The sequence below is a fragment of the Callospermophilus lateralis genome, chromosome 7, assembly GCF_048772815.1.
Source record: "Callospermophilus lateralis isolate mCalLat2 chromosome 7, mCalLat2.hap1, whole genome shotgun sequence".
NCBI lineage: Eukaryota > Metazoa > Chordata > Mammalia > Rodentia > Sciuridae > Callospermophilus > Callospermophilus lateralis.
This window is the reverse complement of record NC_135311.1, coordinates 80,072,856-80,087,934: the sequence shown is the minus strand read 5'-3', so window position 1 is coordinate 80,087,934 and position 15,079 is coordinate 80,072,856. Positions and strand designations below refer to the sequence as shown.

At 33.4% G+C, this 15,079-nt stretch overlaps 1 protein-coding gene across 1 annotated transcript in view; it reads right to left on the bottom strand.

The window, feature by feature from the left end:
• The window catches only part of Adgrl4 (adhesion G protein-coupled receptor L4), a 103,869-nt gene that overhangs the window by 48,883 nt on the left and 39,907 nt on the right, over positions 1 to 15,079 (bottom strand). The window contains exon 3 of the mRNA XM_076863669.1: positions 441 to 593. Coding sequence (XP_076719784.1) covers positions 441 to 593 — 153 coding nt within the window. The remainder of the gene's footprint in view (positions 1 to 440; positions 594 to 15,079) is intronic.

Sequence of the window (15,079 nt, the reverse complement as noted above, 5' to 3'; positions counted from 1 at the left end):
TTCCTGAGTGATTTGCATATGTAGTCCTGAGTTCCAGTCCCATATTTTTCTTTGATAGTATGATTAATTTCTTAGGATCTCAATTTGTCTATTAATTTTTCATATTATCAATCATAATTAATTTTATCAGCCAGTAAATTGAGTAATTTTTAGAAACATGATTAGGATGACTTATTATTCTCAAAGTTAAAAGATTTTTGTCTCTAGAGAATATGCTTTAAAAATAGTTTCTCTTCTTAATTTCTTGGCTAAATAAGGATTTGTTACTGATAAGGAAAAAATGAAGTTTCTAAAAGCATTTATCAACTACGGTTCAATCAGGGAATTTAGTTCAAATATTATTTAATCCAGCAGAATTTAGTTCAAATATTTGTTTAATCCCTGGAGAAAATATGAAGTAATAGACAGGTAAAAATGTTATGTTAGATAATTGAACTTACCTATGCAGATGGTTCCATCATTGGTGATAAAAGTGTCTTGGTTGTTGCTGGATCTAAATCCAGGGGCACACATACAGTAATAGCTTCCCTCTGTGTTAGTGCAGTTAGCATTTTCACCACAGGGCTGAGTTAAATTTCCACACTCATTATCATCTGTGGATATATCAATTTAAAATGTTATTTTCTTATAGTTGTCATGGAATTCATACTATTTTCCATCACCATTTCAGAATCCTTACTATTAACTGGTTAAAGGTAAAGCAATATTTATTTCAAAGAAAATACTGAAGACCTCACCTTTCATACATAGTTTATAATGTGAAGCTTTCTTTATAGTTGCAAAGGAAAATGGTATTTTTTTTCTTTCAAAAGCACTAAACTTGACTACTGAATCTATATTGTAATATTTAAAATTTTGTTATTTAATTATAATAATATCAATAAATATACACTCAAATATGATTTTATAATACTCTTTGTATTAATTCAAAAGAATGCCATAAGATTATAAATCAACATACTCTACCATGTATTTATTTTCATCTTTTTTTCTGTAGCATAATTTTGTATTACTGGTTCTCTTATTAATTAATGCATTTATTCAGCACTGTATACATCACAATGTATGCATTCTTCTCTCTGTGTCTCTGTGTCTCTCTCTCTCTCTGTGTCTCTCTCTCATTCCACACACACACACACACACACATACACACACAGAAAGGAACCATCATGGTACCATGATCCTTACCCTTACATTTTTATAGTTTACTAGAAAAGGTACAGATTCAGAAACCCTTTTTAAAAATCAGAAAGCATATTTACATTATCTATGAAATAAGTAGATAAGAAAATATGTTCTCAGAGGTGATCAAAATGGACTGGAGAAGAACATTTTAACATGATATGAGACCCTGTTGCAGGCTGCATGGGTCTCCCCTAAAGAAATGTTCAATTCTTATTCCCACAAAGTTCGTATGTATGACTATTTTTGGAAATAGCACCTTCAGGATATAATCAAGTTAACATGAGGTCATACTGGTTAGGGTGGGTCCTAATCCAATGACTGGTGTCCATATAAAAGGAAGGGAATATGGACAGAAGCAGGCCCTGTGAAGACAGGCAGAGATTGATGTGATGCAATTGCAAGCCAAGAAATACCAAGGATGGCTTGTGGTCACTAGAATCCTAGAAAGAAGCTAGGAGGGACTGTTCTGAGTACACTTTGGAGGAAAACAGCCCAGCAGACTGACTCCTTGATTGCAGACTTCCAGTTCCCAAGCTGTGAGAGAATAAAGGGTTTCCTTTTAAGCTACCAAATTGCTAGTAATTTACTATGGCAGCTCTAAGAAACTGATAGACCTAAATGGAACAATATGAGACACATAATAGTTGGAGAGAAGGAGTGAAACTGAGGAAGAACAATGTTGGACAAAGCTATGATCATAAGGATGACTGAGACTTTTCTGAATGCCTTGGAGGCCTACTTTGAAAGCAAAGAGTGAAACTATGGAGGACTTTGTTATACAAATAGGTCAAGATTGGAAAATTCATTGAATGTTTATTCTTTATTTTAATCAAATCAAATTTATTTTCTTAAAGAGTGAGTTATATGACATTTAATACATACAGAGGTTGGCTATGACACATATATAGTATACAGCTATGAGCTGGAGATTTTTCCAAATCCTTTATAAATATTAATTCACCTAATCCTTACCTAAGCTCTAGAAGGTAGGTATTATCTTAATGGATGAGAAAATGAAGCAGAGCGGCAGAACTAGCATAGACCTCACATTTAAGTTTTTTGTTTTTTTGTGTGTGTGTGTGTATGTGTGTGGTGGTGGGGGAGGGTTGTAGCATAAGACTTCTTTCTCTTATGATAGCTTCTTTCCAGGCATGTTGAATTGAAATTCCTTTCCCATTAAATTTTAGTCCCTAAGATATGGTAACAATTTATTCGTAGGTAAATAAAGGGGCAGAGATGTAAGAGAAATTTTGAACTCCCCCTCCTCCTCAAACACACACTAAGCCAGTAACTTTGAGACATGTAAGAGCAGAGTTTGAACTGGCCAAAGTTTGTGCATCATGGACCAGGCAGGTAACTTAAAATTGGGTAGCTTGTGAGACTGGGAATTATACACCTCACCTAAAGGATCAAAGACTTCTTAAAAACAGTGTACTTAGTTTCGGTATTTGGCCAGGGATTTGTCTCTTCTCCAAAACAGTATATGGAGGTTGGAGGAATTTAAAACCAGTTGCTAAAAATATGACAATAAAATGCTGAAAAGTTAATATTTTAATAACATTATGAATTCAGTTATCTGTTCTACATATTCAGAAAGTAGAAATATATATATTTATATAATATGAATATTTGACTATATGTATGTAAGCATTCAATCTAAATTAAGTTCATAAAATTAATTGAGAGTGACTCACAAATTGAACATGAGCACCTAAATAAGGTTAAAGAAAAAATAGTTCACCCACGTTGAGTTTGATTCAATCATCTAGTTACTCAAATATTTATGGAATTTCCCAATTCCCAAATGCGAATATCTATACTGGGAAATAAGTAAAAATTAATCAAAAAGTCAGGATCTGTGCCCTCCTGTCAGAGTTCACATTCTAAAGGTAAGTTAACACCGATGCATATAATTGAGTTTTTATTAAAATAAAAGTTTTCATTTATATTTCTAAATTTGAGTCCCTTCACAGCATACTGGGAGAAGTTTATATTAAACTTTAAAAGAAATTGTGCTCTCAGATCAGTTATTGGTAATATAGAAAACGATGAGGATTGTATCCCTGTGGACTATTGTTGCAAAACGATATGTAAAAATGAAGAGAAAAAAGACTCAGCAGGTCTGAAGTATCGGTCAGAGTCCAAGAAAATGAAGCACTTTATATCATTTGACTGAACTATGTTTCTAAAAATAAATTAACAGACGAATATGTTATTTAACTCCAACATATTTTTACTAGTCTCAAGTAACATATTAATAGGTGGGAAAAAAGGATTGATACTGATTTTTTTGTCTCTCCATACTGCATGGTTTTGGACACTTGACCTCTTAGCTTCTTTATTGAGAATTTGGAAATAAAAATATTTCCTATCTCTCAATCTTCTGGAATGGATATATAATATGGGTATATTCCCAATGGTCATAGTGAAATCTTGTTCAGTAAAATACCACTTATCTGAACGTAACCTCACTTCCCTCAAGATAGTGGAGATAGGCAAGAAATTATCTTTGTGAAGTAATATATAAATATGAATTATTTAAATGGCATTAAACTTTCCAGTGTCCACCTTTGTGATAATTAATCTTCAAGGAGAAAATTTCTTTAGATGGGTATAATACAGGAAAATAAAAGACCTCTTCTTTTGTGTTCTTATTTCTAATGTTCAGAATAATTTCCTAGTCATAATACCTAATTGAAGTAAGTCTACATGTAATTTTTTTTGGGGGGGGATTATAAAATGCTTATTTAGATTAAGATGTTTCTTGAAAAATTCACTCTAATATGGTTAAATTGGAGATAGATTTTAAAAATGTTATAAAAAACTTAATAAGAAGAAATATTTGGCACTTGGCATTCTCTCAGCAAATTTCTTCCTGGCTCTTGTCTAACACACTGAGATGAACAATTTTGATCTTTTAGGAAAGGTGTGTACTTTCTAGTCTCACAAGCTACCCATCTTCTGCTGTCTGACACCTGGTGGAGTCAAACTCTAAATGACCCATCTGGTCCATGCTGCACATGAGGTCTCTTTAGAGATCTCAAACTCTCCTCTTGCATTTCTCAAAGTTGCTGGTTCTGGGGGTGAGTTCAAAAGTCTTCCCGTATTGTTCTGCTCTTCTGTCTGCCCAAGAATAAATTGGGCCACATCCTGGGGACAAGAATTTTTTGGCAACTAGGGATTTCAACTCAGTATGCCAGGAAGGTAGCTATCATAAGGTAAACAGGGGTCTGATGCCACAGCACAAAGGTAGGAACAAAGCCATCCACACAGAGCCCCTAATTTACTGGGATCCAGGGCTTCTGGAAAAGATGAACAAAGACCCAGATTATTAGACTGTAATGTATACATAAAAATAAAAGAGGAATTTAGTAGTAGAGTGGAAACTCAGAGAAGGGAATTTTTTATTCAGGTCATGTCAGTATTAAAAAGTCAAAATTATTTGCAGGGATGGTTTACCAAAAAAAAGTGATGCTTGAGGGGCTGGGGTTGTGGCTTAGCAGTAGAGTGCTCTCCTAGTGTGTTCAAGGTGCTGGGTTTGATCCTCAGCAACATATAAAAATAAATAAATAAAATAAAGGTATTGTGTCCAACTACAACTAAGAAAATTTTTTTTTTTTTTTAAAAAGTAATGCTTACATTTCAGTGTAAGCAAGGATTTAGGCAAAGAAAAGGGTTGAGAAACAAAGGGAAGCGTTTACTCAAAGCCCTGATGGCCTTTAGGAATTTTATTATTGTTGAACACTGGGTCTGAGCCTAGAGACTATCAAGCAAAAAAATCTATGAAAGTAAGAATGGTCAAACTGAAAGAAAACACATACTAAGAATTTGGAACTATATTTAGAGGGTCTGGTCTAGAATGCCTATCAAAATGTTTTACATGGTAAATATGATAGATTTGAGTTTCAAAACAATTTTTAAAATCTAAGGAAAACTATGAGTCAGGTAAAGGCAAACTTGATAGAACATACGAGTGAGGAGGAACTAATCAAGGGAGAGTCAAAAAGAATTAGGCTACACCTCATCAATATTTAGACATTAAAATTCAGTGATCTGGAAAGAGATAGTGGGTAGGATTAAAGTAGATAGCTATGAATTGAAAATGTGCCATCTGGATGATAGCTAAATGCAAACATTTTTATTTTGTTTATTTGACTTTTTTCATAATAAAATAACATTTAAAATATCTGTGTGTCTTAGAGATTAACTGGGTTTTTGAGTTGGCTGGAGAGAAAAGAGAAGCAGCAATGGCTTCCAGGTTCTAAGCTGAAGGGATTGGTGGATGCATTGACCACTAACAAGACTGGGAGAAGCAAAAGAGGAGCTTTCTAGCAGATTAAAACAGTGAGGTCACTTTTGTCAAGGAAGGAAGGCACCTCAATTCGTTGAGGACATTTAGATAGAAGTCTTAACTGTTGGAGAGTCAACCACATAGCCATCAGCTGTCTGCTTTTGAGAGAGTTCAAGAACAGGGGATTCACTCCAGCGCTAGGGGCCAGCTTGCTCGTTTCCTTTACATTTATCTCTGAAGAGACCAGCTCACTCTCCAACTCCTGCTTCCATCTGAGTTAAACAGAATGTAGCTGAGGACATTACGGCTTTTAGGTTTTTCCTTCCCACTCTGATGTCATTCTTAGTAGGTTTTTTCCCTTGGGTTTACCTCTTCTCACCAAACCAATTGTTGTTAAGTACAAAGGACTGAGGCTACGATGATGTGAGGGTAGAGAAAATAAACCAAAGAAGCACCTTCACCTATGTGTGTTTTCAGCATTGGCTGGAAGAATCCTTAGGGCTCCACAGGGTTCAGCCCAGCTGAACCATTTTGATAAGACATTCATGGGGGTTTGAAATAATAAACAGATGTGTGTGTTTCAAATATCCTCTCCCAGTATATTTTGGGCAGCTTCTTCCTGTAATTGGTGTAAGTTACTCATTTAGTTGCCTCGTGTTTATATCAACAACTGGATCAGCATGATTTATACCCAATAACCTGATTAAAGAAAGGGAACTTGTTTTTCAGGTACTCTTCTAAATGATACATTTTAATTACTCAGTGGTTAAGATAACACAATGTTCAACATTTTCTCCATTTTACTTATGAAGAAAACCAACCTCAGATGTGCTAAATCATGCTAGTGTAGAAACAGAATCTGGTGAACACAGGTTTCATACTTAGTCTGACTTTAAAGACAAAGTTGTTGTTGTTGTTGTTGTTAGCATTCTAGAGTGAAGAGTACTATGTCAAAAAAATGTGCTTCTCAATAAAATACTTAGAGTGAGCATCTAATTCTCCAAATTCACGAGTGATTCCAGGTGCCCTAGTAATGGCACTCTTTTGGCAATTATATGATTACATTACTTTCTATGTTTACTAAATCAGAATTTTATAGGTTTTATAAAACCTGGGTATTCCAAAATTTGAGTAAGACTTTAGTTTGTATTCCGTTTTTCAATCTATTGACTGAAGACAAGGAAAAATAATTTAAAAAGAGAAAATATTCCCTTCTTTTTTTCCTAACACTTGAGATATTATTGGCTAGGCTCAAATTGATTATAACAACTTGTAAACCACGAGACTTTAACAGCAGCATCACTCTTGTCCACATTTTCCCTCTGGACATGATTGCCAGTATTGCTCTGTAAATTTGAACACTAAAATGACTATAACCATTATGTGATTCCTTGTGAAACAGGCCCTCTATGTCAAAGGTGGAGCAATGCAGAAAGCTTTCTTTTTCTTTTTTCTCCCCCATGCAGCTTGCTGGGCTCATTTGTTTTCAATAACCCTGGAAATTCTCTGATAAGTAATCTCCAATGAACTTAGAAAAATCGTCATTATTAGCCTTCTCAATTTTGTACTTCCTGTGGCTATGGGTTTGTTTTATCTGTTTTTGGTTTGTTTCGTTTTGTTTTTGGTGAACACCAAAGTACACATGTAGGTGAAGAGATAAGGGGGAAGGAAAGGTCAACAGAAGGGACAGAATAAAGGAGAACTACGATGAAACTAGAATGGGTTCAATCAGTCAAGAGAAGTAATGGAGTTATTGTTTCCACATGGAACTGATGTCTCTAGCATCCTCTGTAAAAGGCAAAGAAAGGGACAAAAAAAGGTACAGAATTATATATTTTTTTATTCTCCTCTGGGAATTTCTTTTGCACTTGAATCTTTAAAAATACAAGAATGATACACATCTAACTTATCCCTCCTTACATATAAATTCACATAGGCGGGAGTAACTAAGAACACAGATGAAAACACAGTCCAGTATTGAAGGGAATAATACTTTCCACGTTTCCATTGTCGAGTATAAAGCATAGAGTATGAACTCACATTCTTGACACTGGGTTTAATAAGTCCATCCAATGTATTGGAGGAAAAATGAGACAGAGCAGGTGAAAAATGTTATGATGATCAAGGTAAACAAAGTATAGAGTCACACAAGAATAAGTTTTTATGCTGGGTATTAATATTTTTAGGTTTCTTTAGTGGAAATGTGATTTTTAAACTGTTTGAAGTTGCAAAGTATTATTTTGAGGGTTTTTTGAAAGGAAAAATGTGCCTTTGACTATGGATCAGATTTTGAAAAGGATGCATAGGCAGGGGTTGGGAGAGCGGAAACAAACAATGCAAGCACAGAATTGTCTCTGTTGATGTTTTTGCAATTACTCATTTTCTGAGGGAAATGCAGCACTTAAGAAAATGTTCCCATTTTATACTAGTATCGTTTTTGGTTTTCTCTTTGTCAGAACTATTAATGCACACATATTACAAAAACAAGCAAAGCTGAATATAAGAGGAGGCAAATGGAAAGGAAAAAAATCTTATTTTTCTATACACTAGAAAACTTTCTCTTGCTCATTGGACACAGAGGCTAGATAAAATCCTAACACATTTATTTCAAACTATGAATCAATGATTCTGAAATTTTTCATTCTTTTGTATCTATCAACCTTAATATTTGAGATGAGCAATAGTCTTGTAGTCTGAGATTTAAGTGATGGTTAGGAGTTGCTTTTGAGAAATTAGCCTTATTGATTTTTTTGTTTCTAATAATTGATATAATACATATTCAATGGGGAAAATCAAAGCATTGATAGAAATGTCTTACAAGCTCTCAGTTGCAAAAAAAAAGTTGCTAGTTCACAAAGGAAAAAAGAACAGAATAGTTATCAGACTCGTATAGCATCCAAAGACAGTGGAGTAGCACGTGTAAGTCACTGAGAAAATGAGTGTGTCCCTATAATTCTCTTACCACCTCAAAAAATCTTTCATTCATGGGGGTGAAAGATATTTGTAGAAATACACCGATTTAGGGAGTAAATCACCCATGCATTGTGTGAAGGAAATATTCAGGATAGCATTTTATCCAAACAATAATGAAGTCAGAAGACAGACTTCTACATGGGTGAAGATTAGGAAGAGTAAAGACCATAAGCCTTGCATGTATAAATTCAGATGACATTAAATTCATAAGTCATTATAAGCATAACCCATTAACACCTCCTTGTCACAGGAAATACTTTTCTATTTCCCAGTGGAAGGCCAGAAAATGTGTACAGAACTGAACACTATATATGCTAGCATTTTTCCTGTAAATACATACCTAGAATAAAGCTTGTCAAGTAGGCATAGTAAGAGATCAATAACATAACTAATGATAAAACAAGACAATTATAACAATATACTGTAATAAAAGTTATGTGAATATTGACTTTTTTCAAAATACCTCCTTGTACTATAGATTCTAGTAACCTCAATATAATATTTAACAGAAGCTTGTGATTTTCTTCTTTCTTAAGTCTAGAACTTCCACCTTTTCACATAAAGGAAGCACTTTACAGCTTCTCTTTGGCATATCCACATCGCCAGCATCACTACTCTTGTACTCTGGCACTATCGTAGGGTGAAATAAGAGGTTCTTGAACACAAGCCCTGCAGTCCCTCCACAGTTAACCTGATAACCCAGATGGCCACCAGTGACTAATAGGTGGTTAGGGACCTGCTGGATAGAGGGATGCTTCACATTCTCAGGGAGTCAGCATGAGATTTCCCGAGACTATTTACCTGGACATGTATTTAGAACTTAGGAGTTAATTATTTTTGAAATTTTCTCTTAATATTTCCACACCATGGTTGCTTGTGGGTGACTAAAACTGGAGAAAGTGTTAGATAAGGGGAACTACTGTACAAGTGCTAATTAACATTCTTAAAAAAATATATCCTGAATGGGGAAATTAATTGTCTGGACATACTAGACCTCGTGGCTTTATATTATTTTGGTTAGCATGTAGAGCAGACTCCGGGAAAGGAATTATTGTTATTTAACTTTAGTAAACTTCAAAAATATGAATTTGATAGAAATGGAAAAGACACTGCTAATTCCCCCTGAGTTTTCAAAAAAAATTCAGGACTAAAGGAATTAAAAGTAAAGAGATAAAGTCAAATTTAAGATAAAGACAATGAAACTAATACAAAGTAAAAATAAAATAGTTAACATGAAATAATTTTGGTGAAATGAAAATATCATTCAAGTATATCAGCTATTACACTAAATGGAAAAGACTTAATTCCTCATTATAAGACACAGATATCAAATTAGATTAAAAACAAAATTTAGGTTGTTTGTTTTTCTGCATTGTTAATTCATGTAAATACTGCTTGCAATAGCCTTTGTTCTGTTTCTCATTTTATTCATACTGCATGCAAACTAAGGCCTACTTGAATTTATCTATGCCCATTTTGCTGGCTGCTTCTATAATATCCCATAGTTTCCATCCACTGTGTTAACACTTTTCCATTTTCCTAGTAATAGAAACTAGATTGCTAACAACTTCTCATTACCTCAAATAATGTTGTAATTAAGATTTTGATATTATGTCCTTATGATCCCTTGTGAGACACTTTTAATATAAAAGAAATGTGAACACTGTGTTAAAGACATGTAAATTCTTAATTTAAACGTGAACTACCAGGTGGCAGCTCCATTCTACACTACCTCCTGGATACATGAAGGTTCCTACAGTCTCACATTCTACTTGATACTTTCCATTATTCATTAACTTTGCTGAATATGAATGTTTCAGAGTGATATTTCATTGTGTTTTTTTTTTCTATTTTCAATGTGTTTGAGAACATTTGGGGCAATAATAAACATAAAATTTAAATTAGAATAAAGTTGAAAATAAACAAAGGAAGTTGGAATCAGACAAGTAACAACAAAGTAGAATTTAAGGTTTAAGTCATGAAATAAGAGCAAGAGTGACATTTTATGTTGAAAAAATTCTCAATTTGTAAAAAATTATAGTAGTTAAAAACATGCCAAAATAGAGTCTAGTAACTATAGAGAAACAAGTCACATGAAATTCAAAAGGGAATTAATACTTTAATTTTCCTCTTTCTGAATCTTATATATTCCATTTGGTAAAAATATGAAATTACATCAATAGGTACCAAATATATAATTACTAAAATTCAACAATTAGGATAAAACATTTAATGTAGTAAGGGATATTTTAAAAAAAACAACAACATAAATAACATTCCAAAAAATGAATCTTGATCAACATGGCCAAAGTACTCCTTGAGATATTGACTAGATCTAACAGTTTATGATATGTGGTTACTTTCCCATCCCTCTGCACACAAGCCAATATGAGAGACATAAGATGTCATTTTTATAATTGTGCTCAGACAGTTATTTAAATATCAAAAGGACAGGCACCTTTCACATATTTGTCATTTATTTGTGTTTCTTCTGCTGCTGATGGCTCCTCATTATCTTTTGCCCATATGTTAATAATTTTCTTGTTGACTTAAAAGATCCTTTAAAAAATTATCAATGATTGCATTTAATTGGTATAATATAAATATGTTTGAACTTAAAGTTATTTTTAACTTACTTGGTGGTATGTTTTTTCCCCCTAAGTTCCAGAAGTTTTTACAGTTAACTATTACTTTCTTCTCCTTCTTTATTTTGTTCTTTTATCACATTTATAAAGCATTTCCACCCTAAACTTATAAAAACATTCAATAGTACTTTTTAAATTACCTTTGCTTTTTCTACAATAAAATCTTTACATCATAAGCAGTGTAAATTGTGAAGCAGAGATTTGATTCTCCCAAAATGAGCAAGTCATTTCATTATCATTTATTGAATAATCTTTTATTTCTTTCATCATTTGAAATGAATATGAAGAGTCATATTCAAAATATATTCATTTACTTAAAACAGTTTCTGAAGTGTCTCTGTGGACGGGATTTTCCATATCTATATCACTGACAGCCTAATTTAATTATTAGTGGAACCCTGGTATCCTGATTTTCAGATGTTGAAAATCACTAGACAACTCTCCAATATAATAAGATACTTTGGAAAAAGCTATATCCAATCTACACTTATTACTAAACATTTATGCATTTATCCATACTACTACACTGTACTTCCTTTACCATATCATAAATATTGACTGCAATCCTTTTTCACATTACATTGTACTATTACCTGAAAGTGACTTTGGCATCCAACAATACATAATTCATGCTGATACTGCCTTCTATAATTTGTAATTATAACACTGACTCCCGTATTTATAACATGTAAATATTCAATATTGTTTAAGGATAAAATTTACTAGAACTTTGCATTTTCTTTTAATTTAAACTAGCTATTTAACTTCTATCCTCATTGTTACATTGCATCACTCTGAAAATTTGCCTAACTTTTTCAGCACTCAGTTTAAGCTCAGGTAGGTAGACATCCCTGCCTTAGCAAACTCTCTTCCTGAATCTGACATTGATTATGCCAACTTCACCTACCATTGTTCATTTTATATACATTCATAGAGATTTGAAAGCTTATATATCTGAGCGTGAAAAAGAAAGAGACTCAAAACTTATTTCTCCATAAGCTAACAAGTTTCTCTTGATATCAGACTCATTGCTATTTAAAAAACAGTATTTACCTGACAGTCAAGTCTATGTTAATTTTTTATTTTTAGTAAAGCAAGAGACTAATATTTACTTTTCAAATCTCTCAATTCAATTTAGTTTCCTCATATTCTTCAAATCTTTCATGATAAATTAGGTTGCCCCATTACTATTTTTCAAAGTGCATAACATAGAACAATAATGGACAATAGTGAATTAAACTAGGCATTGGTAGCATAAAATTTAATATTTTAAAAATAAAATTATCTAATGTTTTAGACTACAAAAATAAAATCTTAAAATCCTAAATAATGCATAGAATAAAGAAGAAATCAGAAATCATAATGAAATAACATATCCTTCAGAAAAATGGAAATAAATGTATAATTCACAGAAGAAAACAGAGGTAGCTAATTGTTCTGTAAATAAATATTCGTCTTTTTTTTTTAAAGAGAGAGAGAGAGAGACAGAGAATTTTTTTAATATTTATTTTTTAGTATTCGGCAGACACAACATCTTTGTTTGTATGTGGTGCCGAGGATAGAACCCGGGCCGCAAGCATGCCAGGCGAGCGCGCTACTGCTTGAGCCACATCTCCAGCCCCAAATATTTGTCTTTACTAAGAACCAAAGAAACAGAAATCAAAGTAATAAATGCAAGGTCAAATATCAGCTAAAATTGGTAATGCGTATTTAACAATGCTATTTTTTTTTTTTGAGAAAAAGGAAAAAGAAGTTTTATTGATTTGCTAGCAAAGGAGAAATACAGGGGATTCTTGTTCCACAGGCTACAATTCTGCCCATCAGCAAGAAGAGGGGGATTTTAAAGAGGTGATTCAAGGGCTACATTCCACATATACCCTGTCTGAAATTGTAATTCACTTGTTAATTTGGGAGATAGTCATTTCTGAGATCTTCTGGTACCATCTTCAAAGTCTGGATTACTTTATTCCTATGATGGGTGTGTACTCAAGGACAGTTAAATATGCCTAGAATAGGAAAAAATGGTAATCCTATTTCCCCTGAGATTAGGGAGGGGGAGAGATTAGGGAAGAGCAGGGAGAGAAGAAGAGAAAAAAATGTGTCCATTTGAAAAATAACTTGCAATGGCAGAGAGCAAGGGCTATATTCAAAATATAAAGCAGACTACTGTTACATTCCCCCATTGTCTATTTCTACATTCCATTTCTATGGAAGATGGGTGATGACACCTCCAAACTGCTTCCTGCTGAAAGGGGGTGAAGTTGGGGGAAGTAACCTAAAGACTTTGTTCTCTATCAGGTGGGGCATGGACAGTTAAGGGTAGGTATTCAGCATCAGAGCAGTTCAGAGGTCCACAGTGGCTGATGGCAGGTGACTGGACAAGGCATACATAAGGCAGGAATCATGCTAAGATGACAATAAACAAGACTACTCAGCATTACTTTTTTTGTAAGCAATTAGCATAAAAGTAATTAGTACTTCAGCCAGTCTATAAAGACAATAAATCATATTGTACCAGTGAAAATCAGATCAAGTTTACCCAATATAGGTGGTTAAGAAGATTTGTTGGTCTATAAGATCAGGCTCAAATTGATTCAGAACAAACTTGCAACTGTAGAGAACTTTGTGATCATTATCATTAGACACTCCCACAGAAGAACACTTTCTTCATATTCTCCAGCTTTACTTACTTTTGGTAGGGCTGACACAAGTGTACATCTTAAGTTACATTTTAAAAAAAAATGTTTTTCCTTTTAAATGTCCATGTATGACTGTGCTTAGGCTATACTTTCCTGCCAGGTGTTTAAGACCAAGTTGATCAAACTGATCTTTGGCTTGGTCCTTGTCTCTGATGCCAATTCAATAACAAGAACATGGTTTTGAGAAAAAGGAAAAAGAACTTTTATTGCTTTGCTAGTATAAGAGAAACACAGGAGTCTCAGAGAGGATGTGATTTTCTAAACTTTTTTTTAAGCTAGAGATTTGTTACATTGTGATTCATAGTCAAATTGGTCATGACACAGATACTGAACACTACCCTTGGCTAACACAAATACTTTTTAAAATCAGAATGAATCATAAGATAGAAAGAGCTAAAACTCACAAATATCATCCTCAATATCTTATTCTAGCCATGTCTCTACCCTGACCTTGTGTGTTTTCCTCTTAGGCAGTGCTAGAATCATGAATGGACTGGGGGACAACCATCTATCAATCAGTCAATCAATCTATCTATCTATCTATCTATCCATCCATCCATCCATCCATCAATTCAAATAACAAGAAACGTACAGAAGTAATGAAATTCAACTTGCATTTCCTTTTATTTCATTGGTCAGAATTCATGTTACTTCGGCATTTTAATTTCTTTTAATGCTGCATAGGAGAATATAATGATTTTGGAGAACACTGAACCAGAATCAGTATAATCTGAGCACCCACATATCCTGCTATCAGAAATATAAACAATATTATACCAAGAGATGTAAAAATGGTCATATTTTTCTCCCCAACATTCATCTTCTAGGTAATTTGTCCTGAAATGCTTCAATATGGCAAAACTTAAATAGAAGAATGTCTTGTGGGTAATATAATGGTAAGAATAAGCAAGATCTAAATGCCCAATAGAATATTACAAATTATCTAAGAGTGTGCAAATATTGAATGTAACCTTTTGAAGATTACTGCAAACTTTAGATAATATCTAGAATTTAATAGGTGAACATTATGCAAAACAAAGATGATTCCTCCTGTTGCCCATTGCTTATTGATTGGTCAAAGTATCTCTTGCACCTTTCTTTAAAGATGCTTATTTGAGTGTATATCCTTATATGAACAACTTCATTGAATTATAATGTGTCTGCTTTAAAAAGAATTTGTTCGTATCATGATTTTCCTAAAGTCATTAAATTTTCCAAGGACAATTCAGATTTTTGGCTCTCTGAGCCCATGGAAGTTTATGATTTTACATTATTATGTGTTATAA